Raw genomic sequence first — 18,302 nt, 5'->3', positions numbered from 1 at the left:
TCCAGAGAGTGGTGGTCAGTGGCTCAATGACCAGATGGAGATCAGTGATGACTGGTGTCCCCAAGGGTCGGTGCTGGGGCTGACACTCTTCTTCATTGATGACATCGACAGTGGGGTTGAGTGCAGCCTCAGCATGTTTGCCAATGACACCAAGCTGTGTTAGATAGAAGGAAGAAGTCTTTTATAGTGAGGAAAAGGTTGCCCGGAGAGCTGGTGGCTGCTCTGTCCCTGGAGACTTTCAAGGCAAGGCTGGACCAGGCCCTGGGCAACGTGATCTAGCTGTGCATGTCCCTGTTCATTGCAGGGGAGCTGGAGTAGGTGACCTTTAACGGTCCCTTCCACCTCCAAGGATTCTGGGATTCTCTTCTATGATTCTACAACCCTGAACACAAGGACAGCAAAATTCTGGCTGTTCAGGGCATTACTGAATGAGATCCCCTGAGAAGCTCTCTTTCACAGGACAAAGGAGCAAAACCTGCCTTTAAGGATGTCTTTCTGAGAGCTATAAATAACACAGCATAGGAAACCAAGCAGAGGAGGCAGGAAACCTGCATGGCTGAGCAAGGACGTCCTGGTCAACCGAAAAGGTAAGGAAAAAAAAAACCCAACAGGCTCCTGGAAGACATACTAAGACACATGCAGGTCACGGACGTAATCCCAGACAACCAGCATGGCTTCACCATGGGCAGACTGTACGTTATCAATCTGGTGGCCTTCTAAGGTAGAGTGACGGAACTGGTGGAATCAGGGCAACTGATGTCATCTGCCTGGACTTGAGCAAGGCCTCTGACATGCTTGACATCACATTATCTCTGTACTGGCAAGATGTGGATTTGAAGGGAGGACTATTCAATGCACAAGGATTTGGTGGGAAGGCTGCAGCCAGAGGGTTGCACTCCTCTGCAAGCTCTGTGCTGTGGGGACGTGCTGGATGTGTTCTGTGTGGCTTTGCACTGCCTTCTGCTCACAGCACCTGCTGAGTCCTGAGACGCTGCATTTCGGAAGAACAAGCTAAGCTTTCATCGGTTTATTGGAGCCCACCCACACTTGGTGTCTGACAGCTGTTCTGAGCTCCTGATCAAAGCATTCAGGAAGAGACGTACAGCCAATGTGTAGCACAGTTAGGAGGGGTGATGGGACTGTGTATGAAACGTGCCTTCATCCAGAAGAAGAAAGAGCTGGAGTCAGCATGAGTAACAAACCCCCCATTATCTTTTCCCTGTCCTGCATTCACCCATTATCTTTGATTTTAAGAAAATAGGGTGAGACCTCCATGAAAACAAAAGCTCTGGGACAACTTAGCTACTTTATTCTCCCCCTCCCCATTCACCTGCATGTGATTTTCAGTAAGACTCCAAGAGTAGCATTATTTTTCTCTTGCCCCTTTTACCTGACTCATCAGTGGACTCAGAAATGACTGAGAGGAACACATGGCACACAGGCACACAGCACATGCCTGCACAGCCGCTTTTCCTTAGGGAACGGCTTCAAAAAGCTGCTTGCAGGACGAGCAGAAGAGAAAACTGGGCACGGCGAGGGATTTTCTTGGGATAGCAATGAAGCTTGGGCTCTGGATGAAGCTCTTTGCACACTGGGCACTGCAGGCTCTGTCTCCTGGGGGGATGTGTGGTAGGGCAGGAGGCAGGAACTGCTTCTGGAGGTTCTCACAAACTCAGGGCGCTGCTACGCTTGGATGCTGCTACCCTGTGGATGCGTTTGTGGGAGCTGAGGTTAGAACTTCTTCTAAAGCCCTTCCCACACTCAGGGCACTTGTAGGGTGTCTCTCCTGTGTGGATATGCTGGTGGTAAATGAGGTCAGAACTTCTTTTGAAGCTCTTCCCACACTCGGGACACTTAAATGGTCTCTCTCCTGTGTGGATGCGCTCATGGACAATGAGGTCAGAACTGCTTGTGAAGCCCTTCCCACACTCAGGGCACTTGTAGGGTCTCTCTCCTGTGTGGGTGCGCTGGTGGTAGGTGAGATGGGAATTTCTTTTGAAGGTCTTCCCACACTCATTGCACTCGTAGGGTCTCTCTCCTCTGTGGATGCGCTGGTGGTGGGTGAGGTCAGAATTGCTTTTAAAACTCTGTGGGCATTGAGGACAGCTGTATGGTGTGTCTTCTGTGTGGATGATCTGGTGGACAATGAGGTCAGAAACGCTTCTGAAGCTCTTCTCACACTCAGGGCACTTGTAGGGTCTCTCTCCTGTGTGGACAAGCTGGTGGCGGTTGAGGTCAGGATTGCTTTTGAAGCCCTTCCCGCACTTGGGGCACTTGTAGGGTCTCTCTCCTGTGTGGGTGCGCTGGTGGTGGACAAGTTCAGAATTGCTTTTGAAGCCCTTCCCACACTCGGTGCACTTGTAGGGTCGCTCTCCTGTGTGGATGCGCTGGTGGTGGGTGAGGTCAGAATTACTTGTGAAGCTCTTCCCACACTCACTGCACTTGTAGGGTCGCTCTCCTGTGTGGATGCGCTGGTGGCGGTGGAGGTGGGAACTGCTTCTAAAGCTCTGCGGGCACTGAGGACAGCTGTATGGTCTCTCTCCTGTGTGGATGCGTTGGTGGCGGATGAGGCCAAAATTGTTTTTGAAGCTCTTTCCGCATTCAGGACACTGAAATGGTCTCTCACCTGTGTGCAGACGCTGGTGGTAGTTGAGGGCGGATCTCCATTTGAAGCACTTTGCACAATCAGGGCACTTGTATCGTGTGTCCTTTGAATGAATGCACTGGTCTTCAAAGCCAACAGAAGGCCTTTCACTGCTTTTCCCACACTCATCACACGGGTTCTGCCTTCCCTCCTGGCGCACTTCCTTGCTACTCTCATCTCCACGCTGCATTTGGGCTGTGCTGAAGTCCAAGGGGTTCCTCGCTTTCTTTCCCGGATGGTTTCCCAGTGCCTTCTTGAAGTGCTCTCCTTGCTCCAGGCCCCCTTGCGCATCCCTTCTGCTTTCTCCCACTGAGACACAGACGCTCTGCCTTTCGGACACACCGCTTTTCTGCACGTCCTCCTTTAATGCTGTCATCCCACCTCCTGCTGGATGACAGAGGAAAGCCAGGGATAGCACGCAGTACGCACAATGCTGCCCAGCCAGAGATGGCTTTGGACAGCCCCACCCTCCGCTTTTTCTCCCCACCTCACCTGGGCTGAGCTCTCCGGCCATCTCCTCTGGGCTGCACACATCTGGGATCCAGGGGTCTGCCCCTCCTTCAAGCAGGGTGATCACCGCGGGTTTGGGCACGGGAAGTGGAGCTTAATTGACAGAAAGAGGGGAGGTGAGAGCATTTCCGAGATTCTGGCACAGCTGCTTGTCCGCCACTCCACTGTGTGTCCCTCCCCACTGTGAAACCACAATGAGGGCCTGAATGACACTGGCCAATACATACTGCCTTTCTTCGGCACCCAGCGTGCCTTACAGATACCTGAAAATAATGTAGGGACACATTCTTAATATTTAACTCATGCCTGCTTGCTAGCAGTGACTCTTGGGCTTTCAGCACAGTGCTGAGCACACCAATCCCTTCTAGAACTCAAGCTTCCCTGTGTTGCATTTCTTGTTGCTGTTGTGTTAGTCCATAAATAACTGCACTGCAGTTATTCTATATGCCCTGTTTGCAGAGGCTCCTTCTGCACAGCCCACATGAGAAGGAGCAGCAGCAAAGCCCTCACCCAGCGAGGCCACGCACTGGTACGTCTCCAGCATCACGTCCCGGTACAGCGCTCGCTGCGCAGGGTCCAGCAGCGCCCACTCCTCCCTGCTGAAATACACGGCCTCCTCCGCAAAGCTCACGGGCTCCTGCAGGCAAAGGACTTCTCTGATGGGAAAAGCCAAGGCCCAGGGAAGCGGCTCAGACACGAGAGAAACTCCAGGCCCAGCCGCTTCTCCGTCCCAGCACACAGATGCTGGATGGGGGCACCTCACTCTCCCCCTGCATTCACATCCCTTGCCCTCTCCCAGCTGCTTCCCCAAGCTCCTACCTGAGAGGGATGCGCTGCGGCCATTTCCTGCTCTCCTGCAGGCTGCGATGATCACAGGTGAAAGGCAGAAGTGTAACTGCAGCCTGCTGGGACAAGAGAAATAGCAGGAGTGGTGTGAAATAATGCAGTAGTTCCTGTCCAACCCCTGCCCTCCGCACAGAATCACAGAAACACCAAGGTTGGAAAAGACGTACAAGATCATCATATCCAACCATCCACCTACCTCCAGTAGTTCTCACTAAACCATATCCCTCAACACAAAATCCAAACGCTCCTTGAACACCTCCAGCGTCGGTGATTCCACCACCTCCCTGGGCAGCCCATTCCACTGCCTGACCACCCTTTCAGAGAAGTAGTATTTCCTAACGTCCAGCCTAAATCTCCGCTGGCACAGCTTGAAGCCATTCCCTCTGGTCCTATCACCAGTTACACAAGAGAAGAGGCCGACCCCCAGCTCACTACAACCTCCCTTCAGGTAGTTATAGAGAGCAGCAAGGTCTTCCTGAGCCTCCTCTTCTCCAGACTGAACAATCCCAGCTCCTTCAGCCGCTCCTCATAAGGCCTGTGCTCCAGACCCCTCACCAGCTTTGTTGCCCTTCCTTGAACCCGCTCCAGGGCCTCAACGTCTTTCTGGCAGTGAGGGGCCCAGAACTGGACACAGCACTCGAGGTGCAGCCTCACCAGAGCTGAGTACACAGGGACAATCATTTCCCTGTTCCTGCTGGCAACACCGTTCCTGATGCAGGCCAGGATGCCATTGGCCTTCTTGGCCACCCAGGCACTCTGCTGGCTCGTGTTCAGCCCAGCATCAATCAACACCCCCAGGTCCATTTCCTCTACGCATCTTCCAGCCCCTCCGCCCCAAGCCTGTAGCGTTGCCTGGGGTTGTTGTGGCTGAAGTGCAGGACCCGACATATGGCCTTGTTAAAACTCATCCCATTGGCTTCAGCCCAGCTCTCCAGCCTGTCCAGATCCCTCCGTAGGGCCTCACTACCCCCAGGCTGAGGGTAAACGCTTCCAGCCAGCTTGGTGACATCCGCAAACTTACTGAGGGTGCACTCCATGCCCTCATCCAGGTCATCAAGTTGTTAATATTTTTACAAAAATAAAGCTGTCTGTAACTGGAAGGACTGTTTCAGAAATATATCTGCATTGTTCCAATCACTTAGCTTCCGTAAAATTTAGGGAATAGCATTCAGTCTTTTTGTGTAGAGTAAGACTTCAGTTCTTTCTGGAGGGTGGTAGGAAAGAATAAGCCACTAAGGGAGTTTTAAGCAACCATTACTGAGCGTGCACTCCATGCCCTCATCCAGGTCATCAATGAAGATCTTGAAGAGGACAGGCCCCAGCACCGACCCCTGGGGAACCCCACTCGTGACATGTCGCCAGCTGGATTTAGCTCCATTCACCACCACTCTCTGAGCCCAGCCTTCCAGCCACTTCCTTATCCAGCCAAGAGTGCACCCATCCAAGCCATGGGCTGCCAGCTTCTGCTGGGAGACAGCGTCAAAGGCTTTGCTGAAGTCTAGGTAGACTACATCAACAGCCTTTCCCTCGTCTACCAGACGGGCCACTGGGTCATAGAAGGAGATCAGGTTGGTCAAGCAGGACCTGCCCTTCGTGAGCCCATGCTGGCTGGGCCTGAACCCCCCAGTCACCCAACCCACCTTCAGAGCATTGCCTGGGGCAAAAGCCAGCAGGGACTCAGACCAGCAGTGCTGCTCTCACCAGGCTTCCTCCTCAGCAAGGCCAGTGCCCCAGTGTGCTTCCCCTCTGCCCCGCTTTCTTTCTTTCTCCCACCTTCCCCCTTCCACCTGCACACAAGACCCTGCACAGGAAGACAACGAGCAGCAGCACTGGTAACACTCAGGCGAAAACAGATGGATGATCACAAAGCTGTCTCAGAATGAGGGCTGAAGGAACCGACAGCACACAGCCGGTTCAACAGCTGGGAGGCAACAGAGCCTGCACCTACAGACAGACATGGCGACGTGTCGTTCATCTTACCCCAAAACAGTGAGTGGCCAAGCACCCCCACGCTCTCCTGCGCTGCCGTGTGCTGCACGACACAAACTGCCCTCCAGTGGGGGTGCTTCCCGAGGACCCCCCTGCACAGACATCCCTTGGTGCTTGGCATCAAGACACCTCACCCACACAGATCCTCGCTACTGAGTGCTGGTTTGGTTTCGGCTTTGTTAACTTTGCTAAGATTATAGCTGGGGTTGATTGTGCCTACGGGGTCCCTCCAACATAAACCATTGGCTGTCTCTGGGAATAGGGCTGGATTCAGCTGTGCTGAGAATCACAGAATCACAGAATTGCCAGGGTTGGAAGGGACCTCAAGGACCATGAATCTCCAACCCCCTGCCACACGCAGGCTCATCCTCCTGAGGCTCCTTACATCCGTGGTTTGAGGATCTTAGAAAGCACCTCTTTCGCAAGTCTCTGCAGAAATGATTTTAATAACAAGGGTATTTCATTGACGCGCCTCTGTGTAGATGATCTTATTTGCAACGGCATCTTTGAGTTTCTTGTATCTCAGTTTGAGTCTCTAACGATGCACAGTCTCACCAATAACACTGTAATTTAACAAACGTGCTCTAAAAAGTTGAAGGAATCAGCAGCAGCAGACTGACTACTTATTGCTTAATCTCAATGCATTTAAAGAAACTGAACGGTGAGCTTATGGATGGGAAAAGGGACTTTGATCTTCAGTCCAAGTAGTTCAGCAAGTGCAGAAAATATATGGAGAGGCAGCACGGACCAGCCAGAAGATGTGACAGCTTACTGGAAGCAAGCCTAAAGGCGACTGCTTCCCTAGGAAGAGCTGAAGGAAAGCTGGCAGCAGACAAAGAAATAAAGCAAGACTTTATCCACTCGGACATAGAGAGTGGGCCTAAGAAATTGGAAGCAAATGGCCAACTGTTGATGTCAGTGCATGCCTTGTATGCAAAATAAAAACAATGCATTTAATGTCAGCAACACCACCAAAGCCCAAGGCATTTGTCCTGACACTGAGCAAAATACATTACTCTGGACCGCATTCTGAAGAAGCCCCTGAGACTGTACGTGTTTCTATTTGAAAAGGACGTATTTCTACCAGAACCCCGAGTGGTTTTATACATGCAGACGGCGTTACTGAAGATACTTTCATCCAGTATCCATCACTTCTCTCTTGTTTTTTGTGGGTACCCGGGCCTGTATGATCCCCAGTAACTGATCTGCTACTGTCACCTCTGACATTACTACTCCTAGGGTACAGCTTCCAGACCATATTAGGGGTAATACCTTCCAAGCTCGATCTCCGAGTAGCCAGGACCGTCCTTTCCCCTTAGCTGACACCCACTATTTACCCCTGCTTTCTTCCAAAATACTCAGTTCCCATTTGCACTGTCCGTTTACAGTGCGGGGATTTTCTTATTGGAGCTTTCCCTAATTGCCTCGTCCCTGTGTCTGGCAGACAAACGGGATCAATCCTGGGATGGGTCCCTACAATCCATCTTTGTGATTCTGCATGTTTGTCTGCAAAGTACTCTGCGGATTTGTTAACAAATACTGCATCCCAGCTCTGTTCTGGCAGTGGTAATCCCCATAGCAGGTAAGGACTTGCCTCATATTTGGGCAATTCTGAGCACATCCAACACTTTATTCGCCAATTTCATGCCCTTATTTTGATGCCATGTTGATAAGCGTAACTATTGCTAAACTCACAGTTATCATTTTAGACAAAGAGAATAAACATCCCTTAAGTACAGCAGAGGAATTGCTTCGGTTTCTTTTTTCACCCCCATTAATATCAGCAAACAATTAGTGCAGTTTATGTAAGGCAAACAATCACTATGTTATCTAAAAGTAACTATATCTCGATAACTACATTCAGATGACCTTCCCTCTCCCTGTTTACAAGTTGTATTCATGTATGTTAAAATTCCAGTGTCTGCTAACAAATACAGCACCCAACTCCGTTACGGAAGTGGTAATCCCCAGCGTGGGATGTGCCAGCAGGTCTAGCATCATTTCCCCATGTTTCACAGGTGTTCCTGGAAGGGGAACAGCCTCTGTTCTTTCCAGATAGCAGCATGCGCATGCACAAACCCAAATGCAAATTTCAGGCCTGTCCAACTATTGGCGCTTTCGGAACGGACAAAGTTGTTTTATTGCCAAAGTCCATTTTCAAGCCTCCTGTCTCAGCAAGGTTGCAGCTGCTGCAGCTTTTAAACAGGGGCTGTCCAACGTGAGGACTCTGAAGGACTCGCACATTGCAGAGCCCACACCAGGGCTTCCTTTTCTCCTTCAGACTTCCAGCAGTGCTGTTACACCTCTGGATCCTTTTATTTTCATCAGCCCCTTTCTGGGGTCGATGCCAATCATTTCCTCTCTCTATCCTTCTCCTTTCTTGCCTTTGCTTTCCCAGTTTCCTCTCGGTTTCCTCCTCTGCCTGCCTTGGCCGACGCCTTCCCCAAGCCTCTCTCTTTTCATATCTTACTTTCTTTCCTTTTTTGCTTTTTCATCCTTCCAAACTCCCACCGTCACAAACTGCCTTTCATCTGCCACGCACCTCTCCTGCCTACCGAAGACCCCTCGGCAAACCCCGTTTTTCCCTCGAGCTCCTCCAACCCATCTCGACCAACGCAGGGCTTCGGCGCCCCTGGTCACTGCAAAAACCAGCAGCGTCTCCCAGCTCCTCCATTTCAGCCCCATCTCCAGCCCCGACGCTTCCAGTGCTGACACCGGGACGGCGGCTGTCCCCCATCTCCGCGCACACGGACGTTCTCGCTTCCGACGCGTCCCTCCCCGCCCCCGAGGGCACACACGGCTTTGCAGCAGCCTCTGCAACGTCTGCCCCCCGCCTCTTTCTCTCTCTCGGCGCTCCGAGCCGCGGCGGAGGGGACGGGAAAAGGGGGGAGCGGCGCGGCGGTTTCTCGTCCCGGCGCTCATCGATCTCGGCGCGGGGCGGAGCGCAGCCGAGCACAGCCGGCGAGATACGCTCGGCTCGAAAGACGCTTTGTGCCGGGCGAAGCAAAGAAGCGAGAGAGGGAGCTTCCGAAACCCGAAAGCCTTACTCGGACGCCGGACGCCGGCCAGACGAGCGGAAAGGGAAACGACGGAGCGTGCCGTCACCTGCCGGCCGGTGCAGCTTTCCTTCGGAACGGAAACGCAGAGTCCTCCGGGAGATGTAGTTGTTCGACTCTGCCGAGACGGCACCGCAACTGCCGGCGGTGCGCGGAACTGCGGCGTGAGCGCTCGCACTGCCAGCGCGCTGCGTGGCGCTGCGGTGAGGAACGCCGAGAACAGACGGCATCAAACCGGGACACTCATGCAGCCCTTCTACACGGACTCGAACCCCGCTTCTCCTGGCGGCTGTTCTCAAGCACCCCCTCGCCGCGTTCCTCCCGGGAAACACCAAAAGAAGGAAAAATAAAAGATCTCACGGTGAACCTGAATGTAGTTACTGAGATTTAGATACCCTTAGTGTATAGCGATTGTTTGCCTTATGCTGACTGCATCCATTGTTTGCTGCTCTTAATTGTTGGGGGGCAGAAAGCCTTGCAGTACTTAAGGGATGTTTATTCTCTTTGTCTAAAATGATGAGTTTAACAATAGTTATGCTTATCGACTGAACACCTGGCATCAAAATAAGCACGTGAGATTGGAGAAAAAAGTGTCGGACGTGCTCAGAATTGCCAAAACATGAGGCAAGGCCTTTCCCGTGATGGGGATTACTGTGCAGATAAATGTTTTTGTGGAGTGCTCTGTAGAGTCCTTTGCAGACAGATAAGCGGAATCACGAAGATGGATTGTAGGGACCCATCCTAGGAATGATCCCGTTTGTCTGACGGACGCAGGGACGAGGCAACTGGGAGAGCTCCAACAAGAAAATCCCCGCACCGTGAATGGACAGTGCGAACAGTAAAATCAGTAGTTTGGAAGAAAGCAGGGGTAAATAGTGGGTGTCAGCTAAGGGGAAAGGACGGTCCTGGCTATGTGGAGATCGAGCTTGGAAGATATTATTTCCATGGTGAACCAGAGCCTGTACCCTGGGAATATTAATGGAAAGGTGACAGTCGCAGATCAGTTAATGGGGGTCACACAGGCCCGAGTACCCACAAACAACAGAGAGAAGTGCTCCATCCACCAATAAAAAGACCTAGTAGGTTTCCCTCCTTTGTCGGGAGGTTAATTCCCTCTGTAGGAGCTGCAGAATTGGAAATGGCTGTAGCAATCATCTCAGCAGTTATGAAACACCTGGAAAATGAAACATGGGATGCTGTGAGTGCCCTATAAGAAGAAGTCCAAAGGTGAGCCATGGTGGCATTACAAAACAGAATGGCTTTAGAATGGCTGGTGGCTGCACAAGGAAGTGTTTATGCAGTGGTAAATGGAGTTGTTGATATGCAGTTGTTGAGCGTATCGAAACAGACAGAAGTCAGATACGGCACCAACCTGAAATGCTGCATAAAGTAAGCCAGGGTGATGTCAGTTGAAAGCAAAATGACTTCCTGGCTTCCCAACTTGGATTGGTTAAAGAAGTTCCGTGTGGGGATAGTGTATGTGCATGGGAACTGTGGAATCCTGGCCTGAAGCTCTGATTGATCAGCTGAGGCGAGCACTGAGTCAGCTATGGGAGCACAGGTGAAGGCAGTTCACGTGTGTGACTTGAAGGGGTGGAACCTGGCTCCACGTCTCCTAGATGCCTTTGGACGGTGACTGCAGCTGTGGGATCTCTCTCTGGAGGTCCCTCCTCTGGGTGTCTTTTTTCTGCAGGTCCAGGGTGTGGGTAAGTTTTCCATTCGTTTCTGATTATTCTTTTGCAACGTGACAGCCCTTCTGCTGTATTCTCTCTGAAGAGCTGCCTAATTTCTCTGTATACTTGTCGATTGTACATCTTTATTCTTGCTGATTATACACTTGGCAAGCCAGGCAGGCCAAATGTTCTAAAACGTATGTAATGTCTTCTCTGTGTAATTCCTATACGTGGGCCGGGGGGTGAGCATTACTCCCCTGGACAAAATGGTTTCAGGACAGATCCCAGGATTTCTAGGGTCTCCCATTTATGAACAGTTAGAACAAGAAGTTGGCATATTGACGGGAAAAAAACTTTTTCACATTCTCCAGTAGGACGGGTTCAATAGACAATGACAAGCCTCGTGAGTCAGCGGACGCGGTTGATCAGGAAAATCAAAATCAGATTCCAAATCAGACCTCGAAGCTCCTCTTGCAACAGATCCCCTAGGGATCCATCCTATTACAACCCCAAAACCTGAAAAGATGCGGGATAGACTGGGCCCTCTGCCCAGACTCACTTGCACATAACAGCCCAGCCACACACAGCAGCTGAGTTAATGGACCTGGTACAGCCGTTCCAGCAGAAACCTGGAGAGAGCGCACCGACCTGGTACTGAGACTGCGGGACTCAGGGGCAGGGAGCGCTACGGTTAGTGGGCTACTAATATCCAGATTGGCCTCCATGACTGTGCACCTGCCCTTTGGCGGAGATCATACGCAGGCGTCCAGTGCGTTACTGAAAACCATTCTGTAATCAGTTCCTGGCAGCATGCGTATGGCACGGCCAAATAAATCAGGCACACCGTTACATGTACAGGGCTGTGCTCCTCCATGGAGGACCTTCCAAATCACGTCTGTGACTTAGGCATAAGAGAAGCAGCTTATGAAGATTTGTTTGACAGCCCTGAGATGGTTAGATTTTCAGCAGGGATGAGAGACTTGATTTTACAGCAAGCCCCTTCCCATCTGTATGGCACTTTTCTCTATCCTGAATCCCCTGGCGGCCTCAGAAGCAGTGGTCCAGCAGGCTGCCCAATTAGTGGCCGTCCTGGGAGAAGCAGAGCGCCTGTGGACTAAGCACAACATTCAGACACTAGAAGAAGCCCAAGTCCTGCCAGTAATTAAAGCGAGGATTCCAGCTGTGTGAACTCCTCAATCGGGACCCATCAGGGTTTCCTGGAAGCAAATGTTTAATGTTCTAATTTGGGCCGGGGTCCAATTTGCTAAAATTGGCTGCCGGACCTATCAGGTCCTCCTCCAGCTTTGGAAACAACTAAAGGACAATCAAACATTTCAGAATTGCCCCAAGAAACCTAGGGTAAGAGATACAGATAGATTACCAAGGACAGCGTGGAATCTAGAAGACCTTATAGTCCCTAATAGGAAAAAGAAGCCCCCTCAGGCCACGATGCCCGAGCCACCGGAGACATAAGATTTGGCCACAGCCCCATTTATGGCATGACAAGGGATGTAAGTCTACATAGGCCCTATGTAGAGTTAATGATTTTTTGGTCCCGAAAGAATATTCAGGGAGTTATGGCATTGGTGGACACAGGAGCGGAAACATCAATAATAAGCAAGTTTGCTGATGATACGAAGTTGGGAGGATTGGCTGACACACCCGAAGGCTGTGCTGCCATTCAGCGAGACCTGGACAGGCTGGAGAGCTGGGCAGTAAGAAACCAGATGAGGTTTAACAAAAGCAAGTGTAGAGTCTTGCACCTAGGGAGGAATAATCGCATGCACCGGTACAGGTTGGGGGATGAGCTGCTGGAGAGGAGCTCTGCGGAGAGGGACCTGGGTGTCCTGGTGGACGACAGGTTGGCCATGAGCCAGCAGTGTGCACTTGTGGCCAAAAAGGTCAATGGCATTCTGGGGTGCATTAAAAAGAGTGTGGCCAGCAGGTCGAGGGAGGCGATCCTCCCCCTCTCCTCTGCCCTGGTGAGGCCTCATCTGGAGTACTGTGTCCAGTTCTGGGCTCCTCAGTACAAAAAAGACAGGGATCTCCTGGAAAGAGTCCAGCAGAGAGCCACAAAGATGGTGAAGGGCCTGGAGCATCTCCTCTATGAGGAAAGGCTGAGTGAGCTGGGTCTGTTTAGCCTTGAGAAGAGAAGACTGAGAGGGGACCTGATCCAGGTCTATAAATATCTGAGGTGTGGGGGGCAGAGTGGCGAGGCCAGACTGTTTTCAGCAGTGTGCGGAGACAGGACAAGGGGAAATGGCCAGAAGCTGGAGCATAGGAAGTTCCGCACCAATGTGCGCAAGAACTTCTTTAGGTGAGGTGACGGAGCACTGGAACAGGCTGCCCAGGGAGGTGGTGGAGTCTCCTTCTCTGCAGATACTCAAGACCCACCTGGACGCCTACCTGTGTGACCTGGTGTAGGGAACCTGCTTTGGCAGGGGGGTTGGACTCGATGATCTCCGGAGGTCCCTTCCAACCCCTACGATTCTGTGATTCTGTGATTCTGTAATCTACAGAGATCCAACTGGATTTGATGGCGATAGAGTGACGATTGGAGGTTTTGGGGGACAGCCCATTCCGGTCACCCAAACGTGGTTGAAACTGAGGGTTGGGCGTCTCCCACCCTGGTAATATAAAGTGTCTATTGCCCCAGTCCGGGAATACATCGTGGGCATAGATATCCTACGGTGTCTGGCTCCCCAAACGACTGTGGAAGAGGTCAGACTTAGGCAGGGATGTATTACTGTCTGGGCAGTGCAGGCAATATTGAGAGGCCATGTGAGTCATGAACCTATTTTCCTGCCAAAATTGTGCCAGATTACTAATGTAAGACAGTATAGGCTCCCGGGGGGGCAAGATGAAATATCGAGAATGGTGCAGGAATTAGAAAAAGTGGGCATCATAAGAGCTGCCCATAGCCCATATACCTCCCCCATATGGCCAGTGCGAAAGTCGGATGGCACGTGGAGAATGACAGTGGATCACAGAGAATTAAATAAGGTCACGCTGCCTATTCATGCGGCCGTACCCAATATTGCCTCCGAATGGACCCGTTAAGTAGGGAGATAAAAACCTATCATTGTGTTCTAGAGTTAGCAAATGCATTCTTTAGTATTCCAATTGCTGAGGGATCGCAAGATCAGTTTGCGTTTACGTGGGGAGGCAGGCAGTGGACCTTTCAGGTCCTGCCACAGGGGTACATGCATTCACCAGCGTATTGCCACAGTCTAGTGGCGCGTGACCTGGCTGACTGGAAAAAACCTGATGATGTTAACTTACATCATTATATTGCTGATCTCCTGCTGACATCCGACTAATTGGAGGCAGTAGGACAAGCAGCAGATTCACAACTACTCATCTGCAGGGAAGAGCTATAAATCCTCAGAAGGTGGAAAGTCCAGGCCTGTCCGTAAAATTCCTGGGGGTGGTTTGGTCAGGAAGGACCAAAGTACTACTCAGCACTGTAACAGATAAGGTTCAAGCATTCCCAGGCCCTACAACATCAGAGCAGCTGCAGGAGTTGTAAGTATATTGGAGCACTGGCACTCCTTTATACCTCACTTAGTGCAGCTGCTGAGGTCATTGTGCAGACTAATGAAGAAGGAGCAGCTATGGGACTGGGGGAAAACAGAACAGGATGCTTTCTCACAGGCAAAACTGGCAGTTAAACAAGCCCAGGCATTGGATATATTTGATCCTCTCCTCCCAGCCGAGTTGGATGTTCATGTCGCTCAAGACGGCTTTGGTTGGGGCCGGTGGCAACGCCAGAGTTCTGTTCGGACCCCCATTGGTTTCTGGTCTCAGGTCTGGCACGGAGCAGAAGATACAGTATGATTGAAAAACAGTTATTGGCTGCCTATTCTGCATTACAGGCAGTAGAGCCAATAACCCAAAGGGCTGAAGTTATAGTTAAGACCACTCTGTCGATTCAGGGGTGGGTGAAAGATCTGACCCACCTTCCTAAGACAGGGGAGGCCCAAGCACAAACAGTGGCACGATGGGTCACCTACCTCAGCCAAAGGAGCAGTCGATCCTCATCATCATTAAAAGGAGAACTCCAGAAGATCCTAGGCCCAGTGACGTATCACAGTGATGCACCAAAAGAAACACTGGTTTCCAAGAGAGAAGAGTCCCATTCAGAAGTGAAAATATCCTATCCCTGAAGATGCCTGGTACACAGATGGGTCCAGCAGGGGCAACCCGAGCAAGTGGAGAGCGATAGCATACCATCCTTCCACTGAGACAATCTGGTTTGATGAAGGGATGGTCAGAGCAGCCAATGGGCAGAACTGCAAGCCGTGTGGATGGTTATACCCAAGGAACCCGGTGATGGTATCCTGAATATCTGTACAGACAGTTGGGCTGTGTACCGGGGGCTCACTCTTTGGATTGCACGTGGGCCACCCAAGAATGGACTATCCACGCCCAGCCAATCTGGGGCAAGGACATGTGGTTAGACATATGGAATACAGTCAAACACAGGACTATATGTGTCTACATGTTTCTGGTCATCAGCCCCTACAGTCACCGGGAAATGATGAAGCTGACACGCTGGCCCGAGTTCGATGGATTGAGAATTCACCATCTGAGAACATCGCCCGTTGGTTACATCAGAAGCTACGGCATGCGGGACAATAGACAATGTGGGCAGCTGCTAAAGCATGGGGGCTGCCCATACAGCTACCTGACATCGTCCAGGCATGCCGGCATTGCGACGCTTGCTCTAAGATGAGACCGAGATCATTGCCGGAAACGACAGCCCATCTTGCTAGAGGACACAATCCTCTCCAACGATGGCAGGTCGATTACATTGGGCCCCTTCCTCGGTCTGAGGGGGCGAGATATGCTCTGACCTGCGTCGACACTGCAAGTGGGCTACTGCAGGCCTATCCAGTACCGAAAGCAAACCAGGCATATACCATCAAGGCACTGACTAAACTGATGTCTGCCTACGGGACACCTCAAGTCATCGAGAGCGACCAAGGGACTCATTTTACTGGTGCAACGATACAGCGCTGGGCAGAAGAAAACAACATCGAATGGCGATTCCACCTGCCATATAATCCAACGGGGGCAGGCCTCATTGAACGTTATAACGGTATTCTTAAGGCTGCCCTGAAGACAGAATCCAGGTCCCTGCAGGGCTGGAAGAAAAGACTGTATGAAACCTTGTGGGACCTGAATGAAAGACCCCGAGACGGCAGACCCAGTGCCCTGAGAATGCTGCAGACAACATGGGCCACCCTGCTTAGGATCCAAATTACGGGCACTGATTATCAGGTAAGACCCCAGATTGGTAATGAATATAATCTTCTGCTCCCTGCCCCTGAGAATTTAGAACCAGGCACCCATAGCATAAAATGGCCTTGGAAGGTGCAGGTAGGACCCAAGTGGTGTGGCCTACTTGCACCTTGGGGGAGACTGTTGGAGGTGGGAGGCTCAGTAGTTCCTCCAGTAATAGGTACATGGCCAACTGATATTGTGGTCAACACTCCGATCTTCACTGCTAAAGGGACCCCCATCGTGTCCCTGTGGCAGATCAGGACACCTCCTTTGGTGCCTGATTTAATTATGCAGCCGCAGACATCTGCCCAGAAGGTGTGGTACAAGCGAAGTGTTGACCCAGGATAGAAGGACGGCCTGTATCTTGCCCTGGAGAGCAGACCTTCCCCTCCTGGTACCCTTGAAACATCTGTATTACTCCCCGTGAGTCTTTGAGCCTTCAGGATCACCGCAAGGAACGAAATGCCTTCAAAGCATTCCAGTGTTACGGTCAGATCACGTGCGACACCCGGTGATGCTCTACATGGGACTGATGGAACATAGGACAGACCTGCACCTCACGACCACATGCCTCCAGTAACAGCATTGAGCACTGGCCCATAAAAGAATTTGGACATTCACCGATTGTCACTCGTCTTCAATTGTACCAAAATGTCACGTAGGAAATTGTCTAAGTGTCGTGACATATCAGAACTCTGTATTAGGAAAAGCTTACCCTTTAGTCAACCTGATCATTGGTTCATGCCATGAAGGGGTGGAGTGTATGGGAACTGCTGAGTCACAGCCTGAACCTCTGATTGATCACCTGAGGCGAGCACTGAGTCAGCACAGGTGAAGGCAGCTCAGCTGTGCTGCTGGAAGGGGTGGAGCCTGGCTGCACCTCTCCTAGACCCATTTGTGAGCTGACTACCAGTGGGGAAGGGTCTGTTCTGAAGATCCTCTCTGCTGGAGTTTCATAGCGAGCCCAGGATGCGGGTAAGCATCCTATCTTTTCTGCTTGGGTACAATAACTGCATAGCCAAGCTCTCTGGTATATCTCATAACTGTAACATCTGTACATTCATTGACTGTACACACAGGTGTGAAAACCAACTCTGCTCACCTCTGCCAACAAATATATGGATTTTGGAGTGCTCAGAATCACAGAATGGTTGAGGTTGGAGACGCCTCTGGATCATCTCAGCAGACTCAGGGCAGGGTTCCTGGGACCAGGTCTAGACAGCTTTTGGAGATCCCCAAGGAGGAGACCCCCCAACCTGTCCAGGCAACCTTTGCCAGTGCTCTGACATCTGCACAGCACAGAAGTGCTTCCTCATGTTCAGACAGAACCTGTGTTCCAGTTTGTGCCTACTGCCTCTTGTGCTGGTACTGGGCACCACTCCAACGAGCCTCTCTCTGACCTCCCTTCAGGCCTTTATAGACATTCTGCACTTACACATCCCAGCTCTCTCAGCCTCGCCTCCTACAATGGGTGCTCCAGGACTTTCATCACCTTGGTAGCCCTGTTCTGGAGTCTTTCTTGTACATTCAAGTGTCTATCATATTGGGGAGTCAGAATTGGACCCAGCACTTCAGGTGCAGACTCACCAACACCGAGCACAGGGGAAGAATCACCTCCCATCACACGCTGGCGATATTTTGCCTAATGCAGCCTAGGAAGCCCCCAGCTTCTTAGTGGCAAGGACACAATGCCAGCTCGTGTTCCACTTGCTGTCTGCCAGGGTCCCCAGACTCTTTCCTGCAGAGCTGCTTTCCAGCCGAGTGCCACCAGCATGCACTGCTGCCTGGGGTTGTTTCTCCCCAGATGCAGGACTCTGCACTTCTTAAGGAACTTCCTGAGACTCTGTGTAATGAAGTTACTACTTGCGGCCTGCGGGGAGAGACCCTGCCCAGCTGAAAGCGGCTGGTTGGGTGAGCCCTGCCAGGCCTGATCTTAGCCCTCTGCCTGAGGAGTTTGAGTGGTCCACAAGCCAGATGTGGCAGCCTGGCTGGTCTGCCTTGGGGCTGCGTGGAGCGGCTGCACTCAGCCCTTGAGGGAGCTCCTGAACCTTCGCTAAAGCTGGCTGACTGGCTGGGGAAGCCTTCCGAGGCCTGAAGCCTCCCGGCCGGCCAGTTGGGCCAGGCCGAAAGCCGGCTGGCCGTTCAGGGGAGCACTGCCAGGCGGAAGGCGGCCGGCCGGCTGGCCCGTGGAGCTCTGCATTTGCAGATCTCTCCAAGCCGGCCAAAGGGGCCCTGCCAGGCTAAGAGCCGGCTGGCCGGTCAGAAAGGCACTGAACGGCCAAAGGCTGGCTGGCTGGC

General features: G+C 51.8%; 1 protein-coding gene across 5 annotated transcripts; it reads right to left on the bottom strand.

Moving 5' to 3' along the window:
- On the bottom strand, positions 1-9,095 carry LOC116241466 (uncharacterized). 5 transcript variants are annotated; one of them, XM_090130441.1, is made up of 5 exons: positions 9,037-9,095; positions 3,974-4,056; positions 3,665-3,791; positions 3,137-3,247; positions 1-3,031 (listed from the first exon to the last, which is right to left on the bottom strand). In XM_090130441.1, exons 2-5 carry the CDS (start codon positions 3,995-3,997, stop codon positions 1,665-1,667), a joined length of 1,629 nt encoding a protein of 542 aa, XP_089986567.1. In that variant the 5' UTR covers positions 3,998-4,056; positions 9,037-9,095; the 3' UTR covers positions 1-1,664. The 5 variants fall into 5 exon arrangements, with proteins under 5 accessions (XP_089986567.1, XP_089986569.1, XP_089986568.1 ...); XM_090130443.1 differs by having other exon boundaries at positions 1-3,028; XM_090130442.1 differs by lacking the exon at positions 9,037-9,095 and having other exon boundaries at positions 3,974-4,135.
- Between the last annotated feature and the right edge of the window lie 9,207 nt (positions 9,096-18,302).

The sequence above is a fragment of the Phasianus colchicus genome, chromosome 40 (assembly GCF_987193195.1).
Source record: "Phasianus colchicus chromosome 40, bPhaCol1.hap1.1, whole genome shotgun sequence".
Classification (NCBI taxonomy): Eukaryota; Metazoa; Chordata; class Aves; order Galliformes; family Phasianidae; genus Phasianus; species Phasianus colchicus.
The sequence above is the reverse complement of the archived record's forward strand: the minus strand, read 5'-3'. Positions and strand labels throughout refer to the sequence as shown.